This window comes from Macaca mulatta, chromosome 2, assembly GCF_049350105.2.
Source record: "Macaca mulatta isolate MMU2019108-1 chromosome 2, T2T-MMU8v2.0, whole genome shotgun sequence".
In the NCBI taxonomy this organism is placed as follows: domain Eukaryota; kingdom Metazoa; phylum Chordata; class Mammalia; order Primates; family Cercopithecidae; genus Macaca; species Macaca mulatta.
This window is the reverse complement of record NC_133407.1, coordinates 84,023,397-84,043,668: the sequence shown is the minus strand read 5'-3', so window position 1 is coordinate 84,043,668 and position 20,272 is coordinate 84,023,397. Positions and strand designations below refer to the sequence as shown.

The 20,272-nt window shown below is 40.4% G+C and overlaps 1 protein-coding gene across 5 annotated transcripts in view; it reads right to left on the bottom strand.

The window, feature by feature from the left end:
- The window catches only part of FNDC3B (fibronectin type III domain containing 3B), a 364,538-nt gene that overhangs the window by 53,200 nt on the left and 291,066 nt on the right, over nucleotides 1-20,272 (bottom strand). For all 5 annotated transcript variants that reach the window (XM_001085124.5, XM_001085354.5, XM_028843856.2 and 2 more), the window contains exons 12-21: nucleotides 18,436-18,560; nucleotides 16,794-16,968; nucleotides 14,049-14,135; nucleotides 12,114-12,252; nucleotides 9,841-9,912; nucleotides 6,325-6,443; nucleotides 4,438-4,543; nucleotides 3,297-3,469; nucleotides 1,089-1,202; nucleotides 143-292 (exon numbers count right to left, since the gene is read on the bottom strand). In XM_001085124.5, coding sequence (XP_001085124.2) covers nucleotides 143-292; nucleotides 1,089-1,202; nucleotides 3,297-3,469; nucleotides 4,438-4,543; nucleotides 6,325-6,443; nucleotides 9,841-9,912; nucleotides 12,114-12,252; nucleotides 14,049-14,135; nucleotides 16,794-16,968; nucleotides 18,436-18,560 — 1,260 coding nt within the window. The remainder of the gene's footprint in view (nucleotides 1-142; nucleotides 293-1,088; nucleotides 1,203-3,296; nucleotides 3,470-4,437; nucleotides 4,544-6,324; nucleotides 6,444-9,840; nucleotides 9,913-12,113; nucleotides 12,253-14,048; nucleotides 14,136-16,793; nucleotides 16,969-18,435; nucleotides 18,561-20,272) is intronic.

Genomic DNA, 20,272 nt, shown 5'->3' with positions numbered 1-20,272 from the left:
TGTATTTTTATTTAAACAGACTCTTTTTTTCCATATCATCCCTCCTGACAGCCTCCACCACAAGCCTTTGAGTGGGTTTCCCAAAGTGTCTTTCATGGGAAAACCAGTCCTTGTGAGTAACATCAGAATAATGTCAACCTACCTGTAGTCTACAGCAATATTGTGCAGCAGGCAACAGGTCTCTTATTTCAAAACGGGTGTCTGTCCCATGATAAATGAGTTCTAAGGATTCTTCATCTTCTCCCCATTCCAACCTGTACTCTGAGATGTCAGCACCGGAACTATCAGGACTCTGGAAAGGCAGAAATTGAAGTAGTTAATGCTGCCACTGAGAAGAGAATCCTACTGTGCTTGTATTCAAGTAACTAAAATGGGAAAGAGAGCAACATGCCTCAGAATATTTAAAACACATATAAAAGAAAGGCATGATCACAAATATATACACCTACTACGTACCCATAAATTTTTTTTTAAGGTTTAGAAATTTAAATTTAAAATAGGGCCAGATGCGGTGGCTCACACCTGTAATCCCAGCACTTTGGGAGGCTGAGGTGGGTGGATTGCCTAAGGTAAGGAGTTTGAGACCAGCCTGACCAACATGGTGAAACCCTGTCTCTACTAAAAATACAAAAACTAGCCAGGCGTGGTGGCGGGCACTCGTAATCTCAGCTACTCAGGAGTCTGAGGCAGGAAAATCACTTGAACCCGGGAGGCGGATGTTGCAGTGAGCCGAGATTGCACCACTGCACTCCAGCCTGGGTGACAAGAGTGAAACTCCGTCACAGAAAAATAAAAATAAATAAATAAAATAAAATAAAAATTGTTTTAAAAGAAAGGCATGAGAAATCATTTCCTCTCAATTTTGACTATGGTAAAATTTCCACAACTCTAAATAACATAAGCAAGTGGCAAGTGCTAAGGGTGATTACTATAGTATACAGAGCAAAAAAATAAAAATAAAAAATAAAAAAATAAAAAATCATCTATATGTGCATTTTGAATTTGCAGCTTCCTTATAATTTGTATTTGTATTTGGGGGTAGATAAAGTAGAAGAAACAGAAGTTGATGCAGAATGTGCCTGACTTACCTCCCAACTCACTAAGACACATCCATCAGGCATACAAGAAATACAAGGTGCTTTGCACTGTCCAGGGGGCCCCGCAGCAGTGGTAATTTCTGAGACATCAGAATAGGGACCGTACTGAAAGAAAACACACACACACACACACACACACACACATATGTATATATGTGTGTATGTGTTTGTGTATGTGCGTGCATATAAAAGCTTATAACCAAATAAAGGCTAGGCTAACATCATCATCAACACAACAAATTTACAAATATTGCCCAATGATTTTAACTTTCAATTCAATGTGTCTAAGTTTTTCTCCTACGTACATTCCCTGAGTAGTAGATGTCTGTCATTTTTTTAAATGGAAAATAATTAGTTGGTTGACAAAATATTTTCCCTTTCTTGGGACATCTGAAATAAAAATATGCTGATTTTTGACAAAACAGGACAATCTGCTTTCATATTTCTCAGAGGACATCCAAGAAAACTAAGTCAGATGCCCACTGCAGTTTAATTTTTAATGCATAAAAATATACTTGGAATTGTTGGTGATCGAATTCTAGGTATTTCTTCTAGTTACTGGTACTTTCCATTTTGAAAATGAATGCTTCTGTAATGTTTTCTCAGTGTGTTCCCATCACCTCACCTATTCAAGGGTATCCACGGCAATCCTGATGTTACCATCAGTGACCACACTGCTCAGAGCCAGGAATTGCTAGAGACTTAGCACACTTTGAGAGAGTCACAGCCATCTGAACCGCCCATTTTAATGGTAGCATATTTGATACTTCAAAGGTTTGGGGCAGAGTAAAAACCTTCCAGGATAACAAAATATATGACTGTCCTTGTCAAAATGGGAAAAAAAGATGGGGAAGAAAAAAAAAAAAAACACCTCTCAACATAACATGCAAAGATGCTCGGGAGTTGGGGAAGCTCTCTGAAATGGACCTCGGAAGATGACTACAGCAATATATATGGTGAATTTCTAATACAACATGAATAAACCCAAGCTGAAGATAGTTTCTTTATAGGATAAATCAGTGAAAGGGCTGAGCAAAGTACAACTCACACCAGCCCAGTTGCACATTTATCTTTGTTGTGGCAGACAGTAACTGAAAAGTTGATGAGAGAATGGGGTAGACACAACAGTGTGTTCACCACCATCCATCTTCTTTTCGCTTACATGATTATAAGTTCAGGTGCATAGGCGTTAATGTTTAGACTTTTTTGTTTTCACTTGAGTATCATTGTTGTGTCTGAAATTCTTTTCTATTGGAGAATTAGAAGAAATCCAGTTTCGGGTGCTCTGCCTAAGGAATAGCCCTTCTTTTATTCCTTTACTTTCTTAATAAACTTGCTTTCACTTAAAACAAAAAGTCACTGCAAGTTGGGTTTTCTTATTTTTTAAAAAAATCATCAATTAGCTAATTATATTTATTTGCAGGGAGCCCATCTATACAAACTACTGGCACTTTGGATGGGACATTTAGCATTAGCTGGCTTTACCCACGCCCTTCTGCCCGCTTTTATGCTTCATCAATCTCTAAGCCCACCCAAAAGCCTCACAGTTAATGGGACTCCCACTGCTCATTATTCATCTCCCCCCAAATCTACATCGTTTGGCAATTTTAAAGAAAAAAAGGACAACCACCTTTATGGATATAACACAGACATATGTATTCTCAATCTCTGATAGCTCAACTTGACAACTCCAAATGGAGCAATAGAAGGAAGGCCAGAGAGTCCTACAGTTTTCACTTGAAACAAAACAAAAACAAGCTGGTGTCCCCAGCTGCTACCCCTCTCTAGTTGTAAAAACTGACCTAAGATGTTGCTGGTTCATTTAGACAAGAGAGTATAAAACTTTTATTAGAACTATTATATATTCCTAATTTCCCTTAACTGATAAAGTCAATAGAAGAAAAGGAAATTTTCTGAAAATTGTCAAAAGTATCTACAGGGTGATATCTTTATTTACCTTGAGTGCTGTCTTCATAGAATGATATGAGGACAAAAGAAACAAAAAACGTCTAATGCTGGGTCTATATGAAATCACAACAATATCAACTCAGAATTAAGATTTACAGACACTGCATTAATGGTTGTCAAGGTTGCATTAAGACTGCCAAAAATTTCAGGAGGCTAGAGACAGAAGTGCTAGCACTTTGGGTTCTGACTATGCATTCTGATTCTGGTTACAGTGTATGGGCTTATACTCACCCCTCCATCATTCAGAGCCCGCACCCGGAAGCGATACACGGTTCCAGGAAGCAGGTTACCGACAGTGCACTCCAGCTCTGGGCCGTGGTACACCTCCGAGGCTACGTCTTCGGGCTCCGTCATCTCCACGCTGTACTCTGAGACCTCACAGCCACTTTCAGATGCAGGAACATCTGGGAATGAAGAATTATTTTCATCTTAGAACACTTTGTACTTCCAGTTGACCAAACTGCACCAGATTTCACACAAGTTGTGCAAAATATCACATAGGTGGCCTGTCCTCAGTATCTCCCTTACAAAAGAATCCCTGCCCACCAAAAAGAGATATAAAAATAAAAGTTTCTGAATGATGTTATCCATACTCTCCAAAGCAAGTCCATTGAAGTTTATTTAATTACATTGATAAAATAATCCCCAAATCATAGGAACATTAGATATATTTCTTCATATTTTAATGCTAGGTAAATGGAAGAAAAAGAAGGAAGAAAAATCTCTTTAATTTGAAACCAAAGGTCATATTAAATCAAAATACAGGACCCCAGGTTGGCACAATTTATTATACTTTAGACATAAGTGGTGGGAAAAAATAGTCTGCTAGAGAGTTCTGTACATTTGTATTTGTAATTATACATGTTGTAAACAGCTTGGCACAACAAAAACGCTAATACAGTTTAAGTCAACGCTGTAAAAACATCAGGACCCACACAGGACAATGCAGCAGAGGTGGTTACACACAGAGACGAGGAAGAATTCCATGTGATCTTATAAACTATTCTTTGGTTTAATTTCTAAATTGAGTACAAAATTTTTTTCCCATTAATAAAGTTGAAAACTTTCTGAAAAAGACTGGCTGTTCTTGAAATACTCCCTAGAAAAGTGTCCCCTGAAGTGTGGGGGATAAACCAGGTGTGTGGCACCATCAGGAAGAGGAGGATGAGGGTCAGTGTTGGGGGTGTGGATGGGGGGAATGACACACATAAAAAACCTGGGTCAACATACTTCAAGAGGAATATGGACATCTTCAACAGACAAAAACATACGTGGTCTTTAGAAGAAAGCTTTGAAACTTAACTACAAAGCGTAAGTCTTCATCTCCGATTGTCCAAACTACCAATGTCAACGGGAAGGTTTGTTCACTCACCCCACTCTAAGTGGACTTCTTTGTGCTTTGGTCTACCCAAAACCCTCGGTGGTCGACACTGACCTGGTGCAATGCTTAGTGTGCGAACAGGGAGACTTTCAGAACACTGCAGGAGAAACACCAGAGAGAACCATCTCTTAGTTACTGTGAATTTATCAGACCTCTACATATCAGGCAAATTCCACCCCATAACTGCAAATGTTACCGAAAAGGGGTTACACACTAAATGTGTGCACATTATGGTAAGCTTTTAATGCAATTAAGATCTTCATATAAATGTATGTGTGTGTGTTTTAAGGGTGGTTATAGACTTCATATAGCACTGGGAAAAACAAAAATGATTATTTTTGAAGTTAGATTAGCAGACATGAGTACTGTATATCCTAAGCAATTCTTTTCCTTTAATTCAAAATTAGAAAGACCCTTCATGAGGACAGAAGAGAACACAAAACGACATCTGGATGAAATTTTAAAATGGTACCATAAGTGGCCAACCATTCACATACAGAGCAGAAAAGCAAATAAACTCAATATTAATCAATTGATTCTGACATTAACCAGCAGGCACTGTTAACGCTAAAATAAGTAGGCCTTTATTTTGCAGGATCTGGTTGTGTAAGGCTAGTGATATGGAAGCTGACCCGATTCCTGAGACAGGAGAAAATCAGGTAGAGCTATACAGCTCAGCCACATTCAATTTTCTCCCTGAGAAGTGGCACAGAGGAAATGACCTCTATGCACTTGAGCAGTTCAGACTCAGTGCCACCTTGTGTAGTGCCTCACACATAGGAAGTACCACTGATAATCTCAGCTTTGATTTGGATTTACTCCACCCTGGGAGGCACTCCAGAAAGCTTCGGCACTGTATAAAGATGGTCCAGCTGGACCTTCTCCTCACAGGGAGTGTCTACATGGGCAGTCTAGATGTCCTAGTACCATCCTTGGGGGCAAAAGAAAGTAAACACAAAAACTGATGTTGCAAGTGGGTTGACTAGAAAAATCAGGCATTCAAACGGCAGGTATTCTCTTGAAAAGTCAACCCAGCACAGGGCTGTAAGCCACCATCTCTCCTTCTCTTTCATTCTAAATTGTTAGTGGTTTCAAATCATAATGTTAAATATCTCTACAGTGAAAGTATCTTTTGGCATCTCATTTCTCACTCAGTTTTCTGAGTGTAAGTTAAAACCATTTAGATAACAATTATTTCATTTCTAGAGTACTCCATGTATATTTATTAGGTTGTTTTGAGCCTATGAGAGTACAATGTGGTTGAAACTAAGACTCCTGACATGTTAAATGGTTAGTCTGAGGTCATATAAATAGTAAAAACAAAAGAATGGATCTTGCCTACAGATGTGTACGTTGGGTACCACAAAACTTAAGGAGGTACCATTCAGCTCAGTCATCATGGATTTACATTGTTTTTACAACAACTTTCCAGCAGATGGCAGTAAAGTACCTTGAGGAAGGTATGTCTCAAATTCTTAAAATTGATAGACGTGATAACAGCAGTGCTGCACAGGTCTCATCTTTTAACTAGAAATTCTATAGTTTTTTAATCATTGCAATAACCGAGGTCTCCTTTATTTAGTCAATGCAAATTCCAGATAATTTTCAACCGTCACAGGTGATTACGTCAAAGACTTCTGAGAAATAAGTGAGTGACAAATGTACCTGAAAATACCACAATTCAGTAGGGAATCATTTAGGCCTATCTTATACCTTTAAAGAGCAATTCAAAAAGCTCTATTTTTCATTTCCTGACTTGATACTATCAGGTTGCATTACCAAGATACATTGTTTAAACTGCAATTTGATTCTGATGTTACAGACAGCTGGTCTGAATTTGATCAAAGAGGTTTACTTTTATATGGAAACAAAACCAACCTGGCTGTGTCCACCGGTACTGATGCAGCACGCTCGGAGTTTGTACAAAGTGCCTGGTTTCAAGTGGGTGAAGGTGTATTCAGTAGCCGACCCGCTGTAGGCCACTTCCCACTGATTCGCTGTAAAACAAGACTTATGCATGACTTTATGCCTCTTGTAAAAAATGTAGTATATCAGCCATTGCTGACAAGAAAAAGCTCTATGTTTTCAGGAAAACCAACATCTTCTTTTTCTTTTTAAATAGCCAGAAAGCTCTTCCTTTTTCTTTTACAAAGTTAAATACCAAAATAACATGGAGTCATTTTTAATACTTAGTGTTGCTGGCTAGACTACGTATTATCACCGCGATTACATTTGCTATGAGGTTTGGATGTGGGAAACCATAATGAAACGTGCAGTTGGCATGGAAGGAGTGGTAGGAGACACAGAACAGGGGTGGGCAAGCTATGAAATGCTCCTGGTGTGAGGAGGCCTCAGGGGCAGCCAGGCACGGGGCTACTTCTTGGCCACGAGGCTTCTGGCAAGTCTGGGGCAGCATGCAAGAATTTCTCCCTGTTCTTACCTGCCTGGAGGTCAAAGGTAGTGAAACCCTCTTTTAAAAACTGGGTCTTCTGACTGCCTTCATGGAGCCCCACTTAAAAGACAAAAATTACAGGCGGTGGCTCACGCCTGTAATCCCAGCACTTTGGGAGGCCAAGGCAGGTGGATCACCTGAGGTCAGGAGTTCGAGACCAGCCTGGCCAACCTGGCAAAACCCCGTCTTACTAAAACTACAAAAATCAGCCAGGCCTGGTGGCGGGCACCTGTAATCCCAGCTACTCGGGAGGCTGAGGCAAGAAAATCACTTGAACCCAGGAGGCGGAGCTTGCAGTGAGCCAAGATCGCACCACTGCACTCCAGCCTGGGCGACAGAGCGAGACCGCGCCTCAAAAAAAAAAAAAAAAAAAAGGCAAAAATGCCTAGCAGGGTGACAAAGACCAAACGTGGCATGACCCAAGTGATCTTGACCACTCTGCAGAACTGAAGAGAGAAACAGTCACCAGGAGTCTGGGTGCCCCCTGAGGCTGATGCCGTTGGACGCAAGACCACCCAGGGCTGCCTCGGCCACCTGCCTGACTCACAAATCTGGGCCACCAGGAGGCTCTTCACTCCTCTGCTTTATTCCTTTTCATGCTGTGTTTCCAGCTGACCACTTTACAAAAGCCTTTTACTACATGAAGTTGTTTTAGGAGAAATGCTTTTACAGTATTCCCTGGTATTTTAAGTAGCGTAACTTCCACAAATTCCCCCAGCAGTTTATTAGTTTAGATTCCTGATAGAGTCGCATGCACTAAGGCCAGATGAAAAAAGGGAACTATCCTGATATTACAGGTCGAAAAAACCTGTACTGAAAAGGTGACTGGGAGCAAAGATTACTGAAAAGATTCACTCACTCACTCAGTCATGCAGTGGCAAAGTTGTTAACTGTAAGTCTAGAATGGCCCCTACTTTTGATTTGATTTGTCATCAGTAGCTAAAGGGAGCCATGAGAATTCAAAACATACTTAAATATTCACAAGGAGCCATTGGCATACACATGACTTCTATCCTAGGTGGGTTTTTCTAATGAAGAAAAGCTAAACCAGGTTTTTTTTCTTCTTCTTTTTTTCTTCTTCCAAGACAGGGTCTTGCTCTGTTGCCCAGGCTTAAGTGCAGTGGTGTGATCTCAGCTCACTGCAACCTCTGCCTCCTGGATTCCAACGATTCTCCTGCCTCTGCCTCTCGAGGAACTGGAATTACAGGCGCATTCCACCACACCCAGCTAATTTTTGCATTTTTTCTAGTAGAGACAGGGTTTCCCCATGTCGGCCAGGTTGGTCTCAAACTCCTGACCTCGTGATCCACCCACCTCAGCCTCCCAAAGTGCTGGGATTACAGGTGTGAGCCACCACGCCAGGCAGTTCTAAACCAGGTTTTTAGCACAAAATATGATTTTATGTTTAGAACAGCTGTGCTCATCTCAAAAGAATTCTCATGTTTTCAGCTTAAAATAGGACCCAATAGATTTAAAAACAAAAAAAATTCCAGGTGGTTCTCATGGTACAGAATAAAAAGCCAACCACACATCAGCACTGCTGGCTTGTAAAAGTTATATCAATCCTGTCTGTTTTAGGCATAAGCAGTGCCATTTTTTTAAAAAAACTAATGGTTAGAGGAATTATTACAGTGGTGAGATGATATGTCATTTAAAAAGTTTTAAAGACTATACTTTTCTCTATTAAAGTCTAATGAACGAAAGAAAACCTCAGAATTTTTAAAAAGGCACTAAGGAATTTTATTTCTAACATTTGTCCCATGTTAATCCACCCAGTATAAATAGTAATAAATAAATAATCTGAAGTAAAATGACAATGAAGTCGGAAAGAAATTTTCTAAACTTGTTATAAAAGTGCGACTCTTGTCACTAGCCCACAACACTATATATTTCATGCATGGGAATTTGTAGATTACTGAACCCACTCCTTCACTATCTCCACCTCACTATTCCTGCTGATTGCCTCTGATACTTCCTTTGCTTATAAGATTTTTTTTTTTTTTTTTTTTTTTTTTTAAGATGGAGTCTCACTCTGTCACCAGGCTGGAGTGCAGTGGTGCAATCTCGGCTAACTGCAACTTCCGCCTCCCGGGTTCAAGCAATTCTCCTGCCTCAGCCTCCCAAGTAGCTGGGACTACAGGTGCCCGCCACCACGCCCGGCTAATTTTTGTATTTTTAGTAGAGATGGGGGTTTCACCCCACTGGCCAGGATAGTCTCGATCTCTTGACGTCGTGATCCATCCACCTCGGCCTCCTAAGATGCTGGGATTAGAATGTGAGCCACCGCTCCCGGCTGCTTATAAGAATTTCCAGAAAACGTATGGCAAGTTAGGAGATGAAAACACTAAATTTATCCAATTAATTAGGAATTCTAGTTGAAAAAAAGACATGGAAGCTGAGTGTGGCGATTCATGCCTATAATCCCAGCACTTTGGGAGGCAGAGGTGGGAGGATTGCTTGAGGCCAGGAGTTTGAGACCAGCCTAGATAACATAGTGGGACCCCATCACTATGAAAAATGTATTCTTCCTCATCTTCTGAGGCAGAAGAATCACTTAAGCCCAGGAGTTTGAGACTGCAGTGGTCCATGTTTGTGCCTCTGCCCTCCAGCCTGGGTGACAGAGTGAGACCATGTCTCAAAAAACAAAACAAAAACAAACCAAACCAAAGAAACAAAAGCAAAAGATCAACCAAACAAAACACCAATGAAAAAGATACAGAAAAAATTTTAAATAACACAAATGTAAGTTTCAAGCAGACTCTGATCTCTGGTGCTGTGTTTGAAATAGAAAAACAGCCAATATGTGATTAAAGTTTGTTTACTGTAATAATAGTTCTATCGTTAGAATTAATGGTTGCTTGCTATTACTATAAAGATGTTTACTATATCAGAAAATAGAGCTTGCTACTGGCTTTGAATAAAACAATTGCCAAAAAGTTCACCTTCAGACTTTCCATCAGTAATCTCTAGCAAGTACTTGAGGATTTCTGAACCACCATTGTCCTTAGGAGGATCTGGAAAATAACCAAATGTCTTATTAGCAATAAAAGGATATTGATTTTTATCGGTAAACATCATCAGGACTCATAAAATCACATACCATTATATTATCTTAATTCTAGACTTGACCAAAAGGCAAAATAATTTATTTCACCAACTCCACTGTTTAAAAAAAAGAAAAAAAAAAAAAAAAAAAAAAACCAGGAATCTCTGAATACTATCAGATTATTCAAAGTTCTTAAATCTAGAAATGTCAAAGACCATTCGTGTAGTGAAATATGAACCAAAAACTCGGTACAAACTGATCAAGTTGTTGAATTTACTTGAAGGTGCTCTTTAATATATTTGATGATTTTTATACCAGATGATATATGTTCATATTTCTTATTTTATTCTTTTTATTTCACTTATTTTATCAGTGACCAGATTTTTTTTTTTTTCCCCTCTGAGATGAGTCTCCCTCTGTTGCCTAGGCTGGAGTGCAATGGCTCCATCTCGGCTCACGGCAACCCTTCCTGGGTTCAAGTGAGTATCCTGCCTCAGCCTCCCGAGTAGCTGGGATTACAGGCACCCACCACTACGCCTGGCTAATTTTTTTTGTATTTTGAGTATAGACGGGGTTTCACCACGTTAGGCTGGTCTTGAACTCCAGACCTCAGGTGATCCACTCGCCTCGGCCTCCCAAAGTGCTGGGATTACAGGCATGAGCCACCGCGCCCAGCCGACCAGATTCTTTTGAGTGATGGAAAGGAACGGAAAGAGAAGTACAAAATTTATTGACAAAATAAATAAAATATCCAAATGGAATACGTCCATTCTAGCACAGTTTCCTACCAAGCAAACTTTACATCCCAGGTGAATGTGGTATGAAACCAGAGGTGTGGATCAATGAGTGCCAGTGCACCAGCAGACAGCCTGAGAAAGAAGGTTCTGGCTTATGACTAGAGCCCTAGGTGCCTTGGGTATATAGACTACCCCTAACTCTGTGCCTGCAGGAATTTTACTTTCTGAGCAGAAAACACTTTCTTTGCAGCCTAATTTTGCAAAACTATAAAGAATGTACTTTTAATTGTCTGTCTGCCGCCTCGATATTCTTAGACATAACGGAGATTTTTCTAAAAAACCTTAAGTTTTACTTATATATAAATTTAGAATATTCACTTCCCCTCTCCTTCACCTGATTTCCATTAATGTATATATATTTTAGTAGATATTTACAATAATAATTATAAAGGTAAATATTAGAGCATATAGCTGTAGTGTTGACAGAACTTTCTGAGGTTCTTTGAGAGAAAAGCTCTATGGTCTGGCTAAAAGCACATCTAAATTTTTATCATTTCTCTGAATTCTATCCATCTTTCGGGGAAACAGAAATCCTAATAATTCTATCTCACAATTATTAGGTAACTTGAAACAGTTAATATGTCTCAGTGGTTGGTGTAATAATGTTTTAAATTCTCCTTATATTACTTGGCTGCAAGGTAAAATTTTATTGAAGATTTCAACTTTTTTTGCCTATTAGTTAATATTTTTATGACAATAGTAAAAATGATATGCATAACACTTTTACATATTAATTATCAACCTTCTAACTGTATTCATTTTATTGAAATAATCCACACAGCAGAGGTGAGGCACAATATCCTTTTACCAGACAACCTCAAACTCCTTATGAACTTTAATACTAAAATTTCCCAAACAAACACCAATGAAAACAAAACTATCCCTAATTCATTGCAACTTAAACATTCTGTATGCCGAAGTTTACTTAATAAACCTAAATTCTGAAATTTATTTTCAATATTAACTTTATAAACCAAATTTTTCTCTTAAGTATTGCTAATTTTTTAAGGATGAACTATTGAAGAATGAACGATGCATACAGAGATTACTACATTCAAATCAATGCCTTAAAAATACAGGAGAAAAGGTATGCACAGGAAAATCATAGAGTAAATGAGATACTCTTAAAAATCATCCATTTTAATTCCACTAAAATTTAATTGTCCTTTATGATTACATTTTAACGAAACTGTCCATTCCAATTTGTAGACTTCTCAGGATGTTTCTCACACATATATTCCGAATGTAGAAAACTTCTGCAAATGGTAATCCATAATTTTTTTGGCTTGTCACTACTAAAATTAATCATTTTAAAAAAACATATCCAAAGAAAAAAAAATACAGCAGCAGCAGCAGCAGCAGTAAAACATACCCCATTTGACACTAAAGCCATGAGATGTAACTGGGCCTTTGACAAGTGGTCTGGTAGGAGGTCCAGGCCTGTCAGGACTCGTCGTACAAACAAGAACTTCGCTTGGACAGCTTTTTCCTTCCGTATTAGAAGCAGTCAGCTAGAACACAACCAAGGAAACGTTAACACGCTTTAGTTATCAGGGATCACTAAATTAATGGTCACTTTTTAACATGGTGAGATGAAGGCACCCATAAACTCAGACAGACACACATTTTTTTCTCTTTTAAACTCAAGTATCGATTTAACAGTATTTATATTATAAATCATTTACTGTATAGTTGGTTATTAACAATTAAAAATAAAACCAGCTGGGCATGGTGGCTCATGCCTGTAATCCCAGCACTTTGGGAGGCCGAAGTGGGTGGATGACCTGAGGTCAGGAATCCGAGACCAGCCTGACCAACATGGAGAAACCTCGTCTCTACTAAAAACACAAAATTAGCCGGGCATGATGGTGCATGCCTGTAATCCCAGCTACTCAGGAGGCTGAGGCAGGAGAATCCCTTGAACCTGGGAGGCAGAGGTTGCGGTGAGCCAAGATCATGCCATGGCACTCCAGCCTGGGCAACAACAGCGAAACCCTGTCTCAAAAAATAAAAAAATAAAAATAAAATAAAACCATAAGGTGGGTTTTAAAGATATTTTTACCCTTTCAAAAAGACATAATAAAACAAGTATGTCATCACCTGATTCGTATTGTTTCGTGAAAGGAAAATGTGGGGTGAGTGGGGACATAAAAATAGCCCCACTTTTTAAAGAGTAGGGCAATGCCACCTTGTGGAGAAATGTTAGCAGTATAGCTATGTTCTCATAGCCAGCATCAATAATAAGGGTTTTAAAAAATGTTAAAAATTATCATTTCCTTCAAATAGTCTCATACTGCACTTGATAATTTGGCAACTATTTATTGAGTGATTGCTATGTGCCAAATAACAGCATTTGGTCCACCACTTAGAGAAGAACGTGTGGAATCAGAAGACAATCCTATCTTCCAAAATACACACTTGTCATACTAGAAAATATGGTGCTGCAGAATACTGTTTTGATCTCTTAGTGATTATAAAGTCGTATTCACTTTTTTGGCTACTACACATAGTCCTATAGTAACGTTAATGGTGGCTGTTAATGACCAAAGACAGCCCAGGTCTGGAGGGGGTGGGTCATGGAAGAGAAAATTAAAAACAAGTGAGGAAAAATAAATGGGCTGAAGAGCAAAGAGAAGTCTGATTGAAAAGAAAAAGGTATGGAGTGCAGGTGAGTGACAGGTACACTCCAGCATCTGCTATGCCTCTTCCCAGGCAAGTGCACCTGGCCATGCTGCAAACGCAATTTATTACAGCACATGATGACAATTTTTATGCTCACAAACTGGTTTTAAAATTAAAGCATGGGCCAGGTGCAGTGGCTCACGCCTGTAATCCCAGCACTTTGGGAGGCTGAGGTGGGCGGATCATGAGGTCAGGATATTGAGACCAGCCTGGCCAACATGGTGAAACCCCTGTCTCAACTAAAAATACAAAAAATTAAAAAAAAAAAAAAATTAGCCGAGCCTAGTGGCGTAGGCCTAGTGGCACACCCCTATAGTCCCAGCTACTCGGGAGGCTGAGGCAGGAGAATTGCTTAAACCCGGGAGGCAGAGGTTGCAGGGAGCCAAGATCGTGCCACTGCACTCTAGCCTGAGTGACAGAGAGAGACTTGATCTCAAATAAATAAATAAATAAATAAATAAATAAATAAATAAAGCATGGTGTGCATTTTATAAATGTTACTTTCAAAATGTAAAGTGCTGTCAACTTCAGTTTTTAACCTGTAGAGACAATCTGACATGGTAAATGGTGAAATAGAAAACAGTTTCATTCTTAAGCAGTTCAGGCAGCAAAATGACTGACTCACCCTGAATTTATACTGTGTGCTTCTTTTGAGATTTTTCACAGTACAGGTTAAATCCTCTCCAGTGTATTTTGGGTGGAAAAGGTTATCCTGAAAAGGCAAAGCCAGGAAGAAACATCAGTATCAAAAATTCTGGGCATTAAATACCTTTGAATATAGGATTTTTATACTGCCTTTCTCTACCATCAGCAGCAACTGGCCAGAGGTCTGGTAGCTACTTTTGCAAAAGAGAAAAATCAGAAGCCCAGAGTATTGTGGATAGCACTTGAGTTTTAAATAAAAATTTATCTCCATCACACTGTAATTTTTCCTGGGTCTGGTCAAATTTATTGTGACAAAGGAGTTAAGTACTTTTTGAAAATACATTTAACATTTTTAATGTTATCATGAAAAAAGTCCTTTGTACTGAGGTCCTCACTATCAAGCTGCAATGTGCTATGCAGTAACGTGTGGCTGAGCTTCCTGACCACACAGTGCCCTCTTCTGGCCAAGGGAGAAAGGACAGCTTAGATGGGAAAGGGCATAATCCTTTAGGAGGGCAAACATCCCACTAAAAGTTGAATTCAGGGAACTCATTCAATAGTTCTGTCTCTATCATTCTATCATTCACTCATCAAAATACTACTTAGCACCTTCTCTGTGTCTGGTTGTCCTCTAGGCTCTAAGGATTCAGCACTGCTCAAGAACAGAAAAGGCCTTGCCACAAGAAGTTCACATTCCAGTGGGAGAAGACAATACAGAAAAACTACTACATATGTCATGTAGTGTTAAGTGCTATGACAAAAACTAAAGCTAGGTAGGAGAATACAATGGTGGAACTAGTGAGGGCTTTCTACAGCTGCTGGAGGTAAATATGGCAGCCATATGTGGCTCTTTGAATTTAAGTTTATTACAATTAAAAACTCAGTACTGACTGGGCATGGTGGCTCACAACTGTAATCCCAGCGCTTTGGGAGGCCAAGGTGGGCAGATTATCTGAGGTTGGGAGTACGAGACCAGTCCGACCAACATGGAGAAATCCCGTCTCTACTAAAAATACAAAATTAGCCAGGCGTGGTGGCGCGTGCCTGCAATCCCAGCTACTCAGGAGGCTGAGGCAGGAGAATCACTTGAACCTGGGAGGCAGAGGTTGTGGAGAGCCGAGATTGCACCACTGCACTCCAGCCTGGGCAACAAGAGCGAAACTCCATCTCAAAACAAACAAGCAAACAAACCCTCCATACTATAGGCCAACAAGCCTTATGTCAGGTGCTCGAGAGTTGCATGTGTGTAAGTGCCACCATACTGGATGGCACAAATTATAAAATATTTCCATCATTGCAGAAAGTTCTATTGGGTGGTGCTGTTCTACAGGGTGATCAGGGAAGGACTGTCCAAAGAAATGATATATGAGAATAGACCTGAAAAAAATGAGGGAAGGGAGTCAAAGACATCCGGAAGGACATTCTGGCCAGAAGGCAGAACTGCAAAGGCCTTGAAGCCAGAGCACACCTGGTGTGTTTAAAGAACAGACTAGAGGCTGGCTGGGCGTGGTGTAATCCCAACACTTTGGGAGGCTAAGGAGATCACGAGGCAAGGAGATCAAGACCATCCTGGCTAACACAGTGAAATCCCATCTCTACTAAAAATACAAAAAAAAAAAAAACAAATTAGCCAGGCATGGTGGCAGGTGCCTGTAGTCCTAGCCACTCGGGAAGCTGAGGAGAATGGCGTGAACCTGGGAGGTGGAGCTTGCAGTGAGCCAAGATTGCGCCACTGCACTCCAGCCTGGGTGACACAGCAAGACTTCATCTCAAAAAAAAGAACAGACTAGAGGCTGATAAGACTACAGTGGAAGGAACGAGGAAAGTAATGGAGAACCCAATCACACAGGACCCGGTGGGCACTGTAAGAGCTCTAGGGATTTTACTGTGAAAAAGAGGGGAAGGCACTGAGACAGGAAGGATTCTGAGCAGGGCGCTGACATGATCTATTTGTATTTTACAAGATCATGTTCTCCACCCAGGCTTTGCGTGGAGAACAGGCTGTAGCCTAGTAAAGATGAAGTTAGGAATATTAAGAGGCTATAATCCAATAACAATATCATGTTACTGCAACAATCCAGGGGTGAGATAAGCGCCTCATAAAAGGGTAGTAGCTGTGGAGATGATAAAAAAAAAAAAAAATGGTTAATTTCTAAGGAAGATTCAAAAGGATCTTCTGTCTGATTATATATGGGTCAAGGATGACTCCAAGAGTTTTTGTTTCCCCAGCTACAAGAATGGAAATGTCATTGACAGAGATGGGAAAGAACAGGCTGCTGTTGGTAGTGGTGGTGACAGAGGTAGAAATTAAGAGTTTGGTTTTGGGCTGGGCGTGGTGGCTCATGCCTGTAATCCCAGCACTTTGGGAGGCCGAGGAGGGCAGATTACGAGGTCAGGAGATCGAGACCATCCTGGCTAACACAGCGAAACCCTGTCTCTACTAAAAATACAAAAAATTAGCTGGGCATGGTGGTGGACGCCTATAGTCCCAGCTACTCTGGAGGCTGAGGCAGGAGAATGGTGTGAACCTGGGAGGTGGAGATTGCAGTGAGCCAAGATTGGGCCACTGTACTCCAGCCTAGGCGACAGAGCGGGACTCCGTCTCAAAAAAAAAAAAGAGTTTAGTTTTGAACTTATGCAGTTAATCTCATTTCATGGTGCCCTGTAGTTATAACAATACTGACTTGTACAAAATACAGAGAGGTATAAAATCTGTAAAACTCACATTCTCATCCTCCTGAATTTCCAAGGTGTAGGTGATCACTTCCTCAGGTGAACAGCCTTCTGGCTTACTCCACTGCAACGTGACCCATGTGATACCAGCTCGAACCAGCCTTGGTGCAGAAGGCATCTGAGGGATATTTCCTAATGTGTAGCATACCACCTCTTGGCTGTAACCACTGTAGAGAAAGAAAGTGAGGCACGCAGTTAGAAGCATGTGAACAGGCTTGGCACTTTAAAAGAGGAAGGCTCAGCCTGCATACTACCCAACTCAGCCTAGCAGGTAGAGTAAGCAAAGCCAGGCAAGGATGCTGTGTGTGATATTCCCTATAACCACCTTCAGCTTCCCCATCCCCCCACCCCATGATCTTCTACTAGACACACACATCAAGTCACAAGACAATATACAGCTGGCCTTCTGTATCCTTGGGTTCCGCATCTTGAGTCCACATGAATGAAGTGATGTGTGGGCATTATATTGGATATTACAAGCAAGTTAAAGAAGATTTAAGGAGGGAAGGATGTGTGCAGGTTATATGCAAAGACTAAGCCATTTTATATCAGGGACTGGGGCATCCATAGATTTTGGTATCCATGGCAGGGAGGTGGGGAAAGTCCTGAAACCAATCCCCTGTGGAAACTGAAGGACAATGGTACTTAAGAATTCATTTTCCCCCTCAAAAGCACTGGACAGAAGGCATAGCACAGTGCAATGTCTATCAAGGTATAGGTCAAGAGGCCTTCAAATCAATATGAGCAACAAATATTTGTTGATGAAATAATGTTTTACCAATATATACAGTGCTGTTTTTTGAAAGTTGGTGGATGCTTCCAATTCATTTAAAAATTCTTGAACCATATAGGCTTTTTATCGGTATGACTTTTGCAACCAGGGAACTCTAAAACTATAATGGCTACCATGGTGGAGGAGGCAGGTCTGTAAAACTTTGTGATGTTAAAAAGAGGTTCTTTACGCTGGAAAGAAGGTTGGGGACCACTGATGTGCAAAGCCTTTAAAAAGATTTCAACAAGCAGTGAATGAAAGAAAAAGATTTTTCCCTTAATCAAGAGTTACCCCGCAAGTGCAATTGAAATGTAGCCTTTTCAAAGCCTCTTTAATCAATTGATACCTTACAGTACACCCATTCTTGCCTTTCTCATACAGGCTACAGGCCTGCAGGGGCCTCCAAGACAGTCCAGGTTTTCTCCAATTCTATATCTGCCCTGGGCTTGACAACAATGGCCAGCCCAGCATCTCTTTCTTTGTACCAGGAGACACTCACGTAATTGAAAAAGGGCAATTGAATCAAGAGCTCGCTAAAGTGATAAAAGAAAAAGGCATGTTATCTAAAAAAATAAAGCTCCAAGAGGAATTCCTTTCAAAATCTGTACTGCTACCTTCACCTTGGTTCTTAGAGACCCCTAGTGGGGCCTTCGCCATACAGCTTGCAAGACTGCAGAGGCCATAGTGGCATTCACCAGCTTGAAGGAGGCCTTCTCTCCTCTGATTAGGATTCCATCTTGGAAAACCTCCAGTTGATTTAGTGTGGAGGCAGCAGGCTTCCTCATGCCTTCCAGTGATGCAAAAGAAGGCTCAAGATCACCATCCAAAGGCTGAAGGGCAAGAGGACAAGGAAATATCATACCTGGTGCCAATGTCGTTTCGAGCGGCCAGCCTGAATGTGTACCCCATTGCCGGACAAAGCTTTGTCAACTTGCAGTGCTTCTGGCTCCCGAAGAAGCACTGTCTGAAACCACTGTTTCTTTTTCCCTAAAAGTAAACAATGAAACAATGCATATACTTCAAAAAAAAAAAAAACCAGATAATCCTAAATAAATGAAAGAGCATCTTGAACATCTTGAATAAATGTTTAATTTCCTAGTTTGCATGAACAAAAACAATAGAAGCTTATAGGGAAGTGCCCATGTGGCAGATAAAGCACTCTAGGATGAAATCTCATCTTTAACATAAAGGCACTACAGAAAATTCTGTAATTGAGACAGGTAATTTACTACACCTGTGGTATATCTAAAGTGATTTTTTTTGGTTAACAAGATTAAAAAAGGTCCTTTCAGGCATAAGACGATGCTCCAGTTAACGATCACAATTTCCAAGATCCTCTTCCTTACTTGGATTGGCCGAAAATGCCCAGCCTGATCAACCAAGAATCTGACTGCATCCACAGAGGGGTCACAGGCTCTGAAAATACACAGCCTTTCCCAGTAACTTCTGAGCACCTAAAGACCCATCTCTGCAGCTGAGTGTGCCACACAAGGCCCTCTCCAGCTGCATCTCTCCTGCCATGCAGTGGCCTCCAATACCTTCACGAGTACATTCCAGTGATGGTGAGTTGTTTCTTCACTGATCGCTGATACTGGTCACGAACCTTTGAATCATTTTGTCCATGTCTACTTTGCTCGTAACAGTGCTTTGGACAAACTGAGAGCTCAATCAATGCTTGCAGAGTGGAAGTGAATGATAAGTACTTGGAACACTGGTTGAATTAATCTATGTATATTACAGTCACTCTAAGTTTCCTGTCAGGCTAAAAATGTATTTTGAATGCCTTCCTAGCTTTACATGATACTTCAAATTCCTTGAAGTACAAATAAAACACTTTAGTAGGGTCTCATAACAGGCCCAACAAGTAAGAAAAAAGCCTAACTGCCCTCTGCCATACTCAGAGGCATGTAACACTCTTATCAGCAGTTTGTTAGAACACTTCCTATACATAACCCCCATTATCTTACTATCTTATCCATGTTCATGCAAAAGAAAACCATATGCTACCATTGAATGGATCTTAACATTCTAACTGGATAGGCCCAGGACCTTGAACAATCTGTTGGAAGTTCTCTATTTATTTTACAAAAAACAAAGCAACCACATGTTTTACATAAACAAATTTATGTAATTTTGTTACATTTGTTCAGCAGGCCTTCAGATACCACTAAAACACATTCCAGGTGATGTTTTAATTAAAAATAAAATGAACACACCACTAGCTTGAAAGTCACTACGGTGAACACAATAAAAACAAACACACCACATTCATCCTCCTCAAATGAACCCCTGTCCCACCCACCTCCTCGAGCCAGGTAGCACCTTTCCCCATGGAAAAGAGTGGAAGATCTAACAGTCTTTAAGATTGAAAGTTCATTTTATCAAGGGTTCAAGGTGCATTCAGATGCAACTTGGCGGCCGAGTTGGGGGAGTGCAGTGAGTAAAACCTGACATTTCTCAGGTGCTTCTTGAGTGAACTCACTATGTGGCTGGCATGTCACGCCCTTATGCTTACTTCAACCTTGAGTGTTGAGGTTGAGGAAGATGATTTATTCATATGCACACACTTGCATAATTACACTCAGCATCCGATTACACTCTTTGGGAGCCCTGGTATGTGTCGTATCCATTTCAGGCTGTGGCATGATCTACCTTCTTTCCTCCTCTATTTCTGAACTCAGAGTAAACAGTGCAAGAAA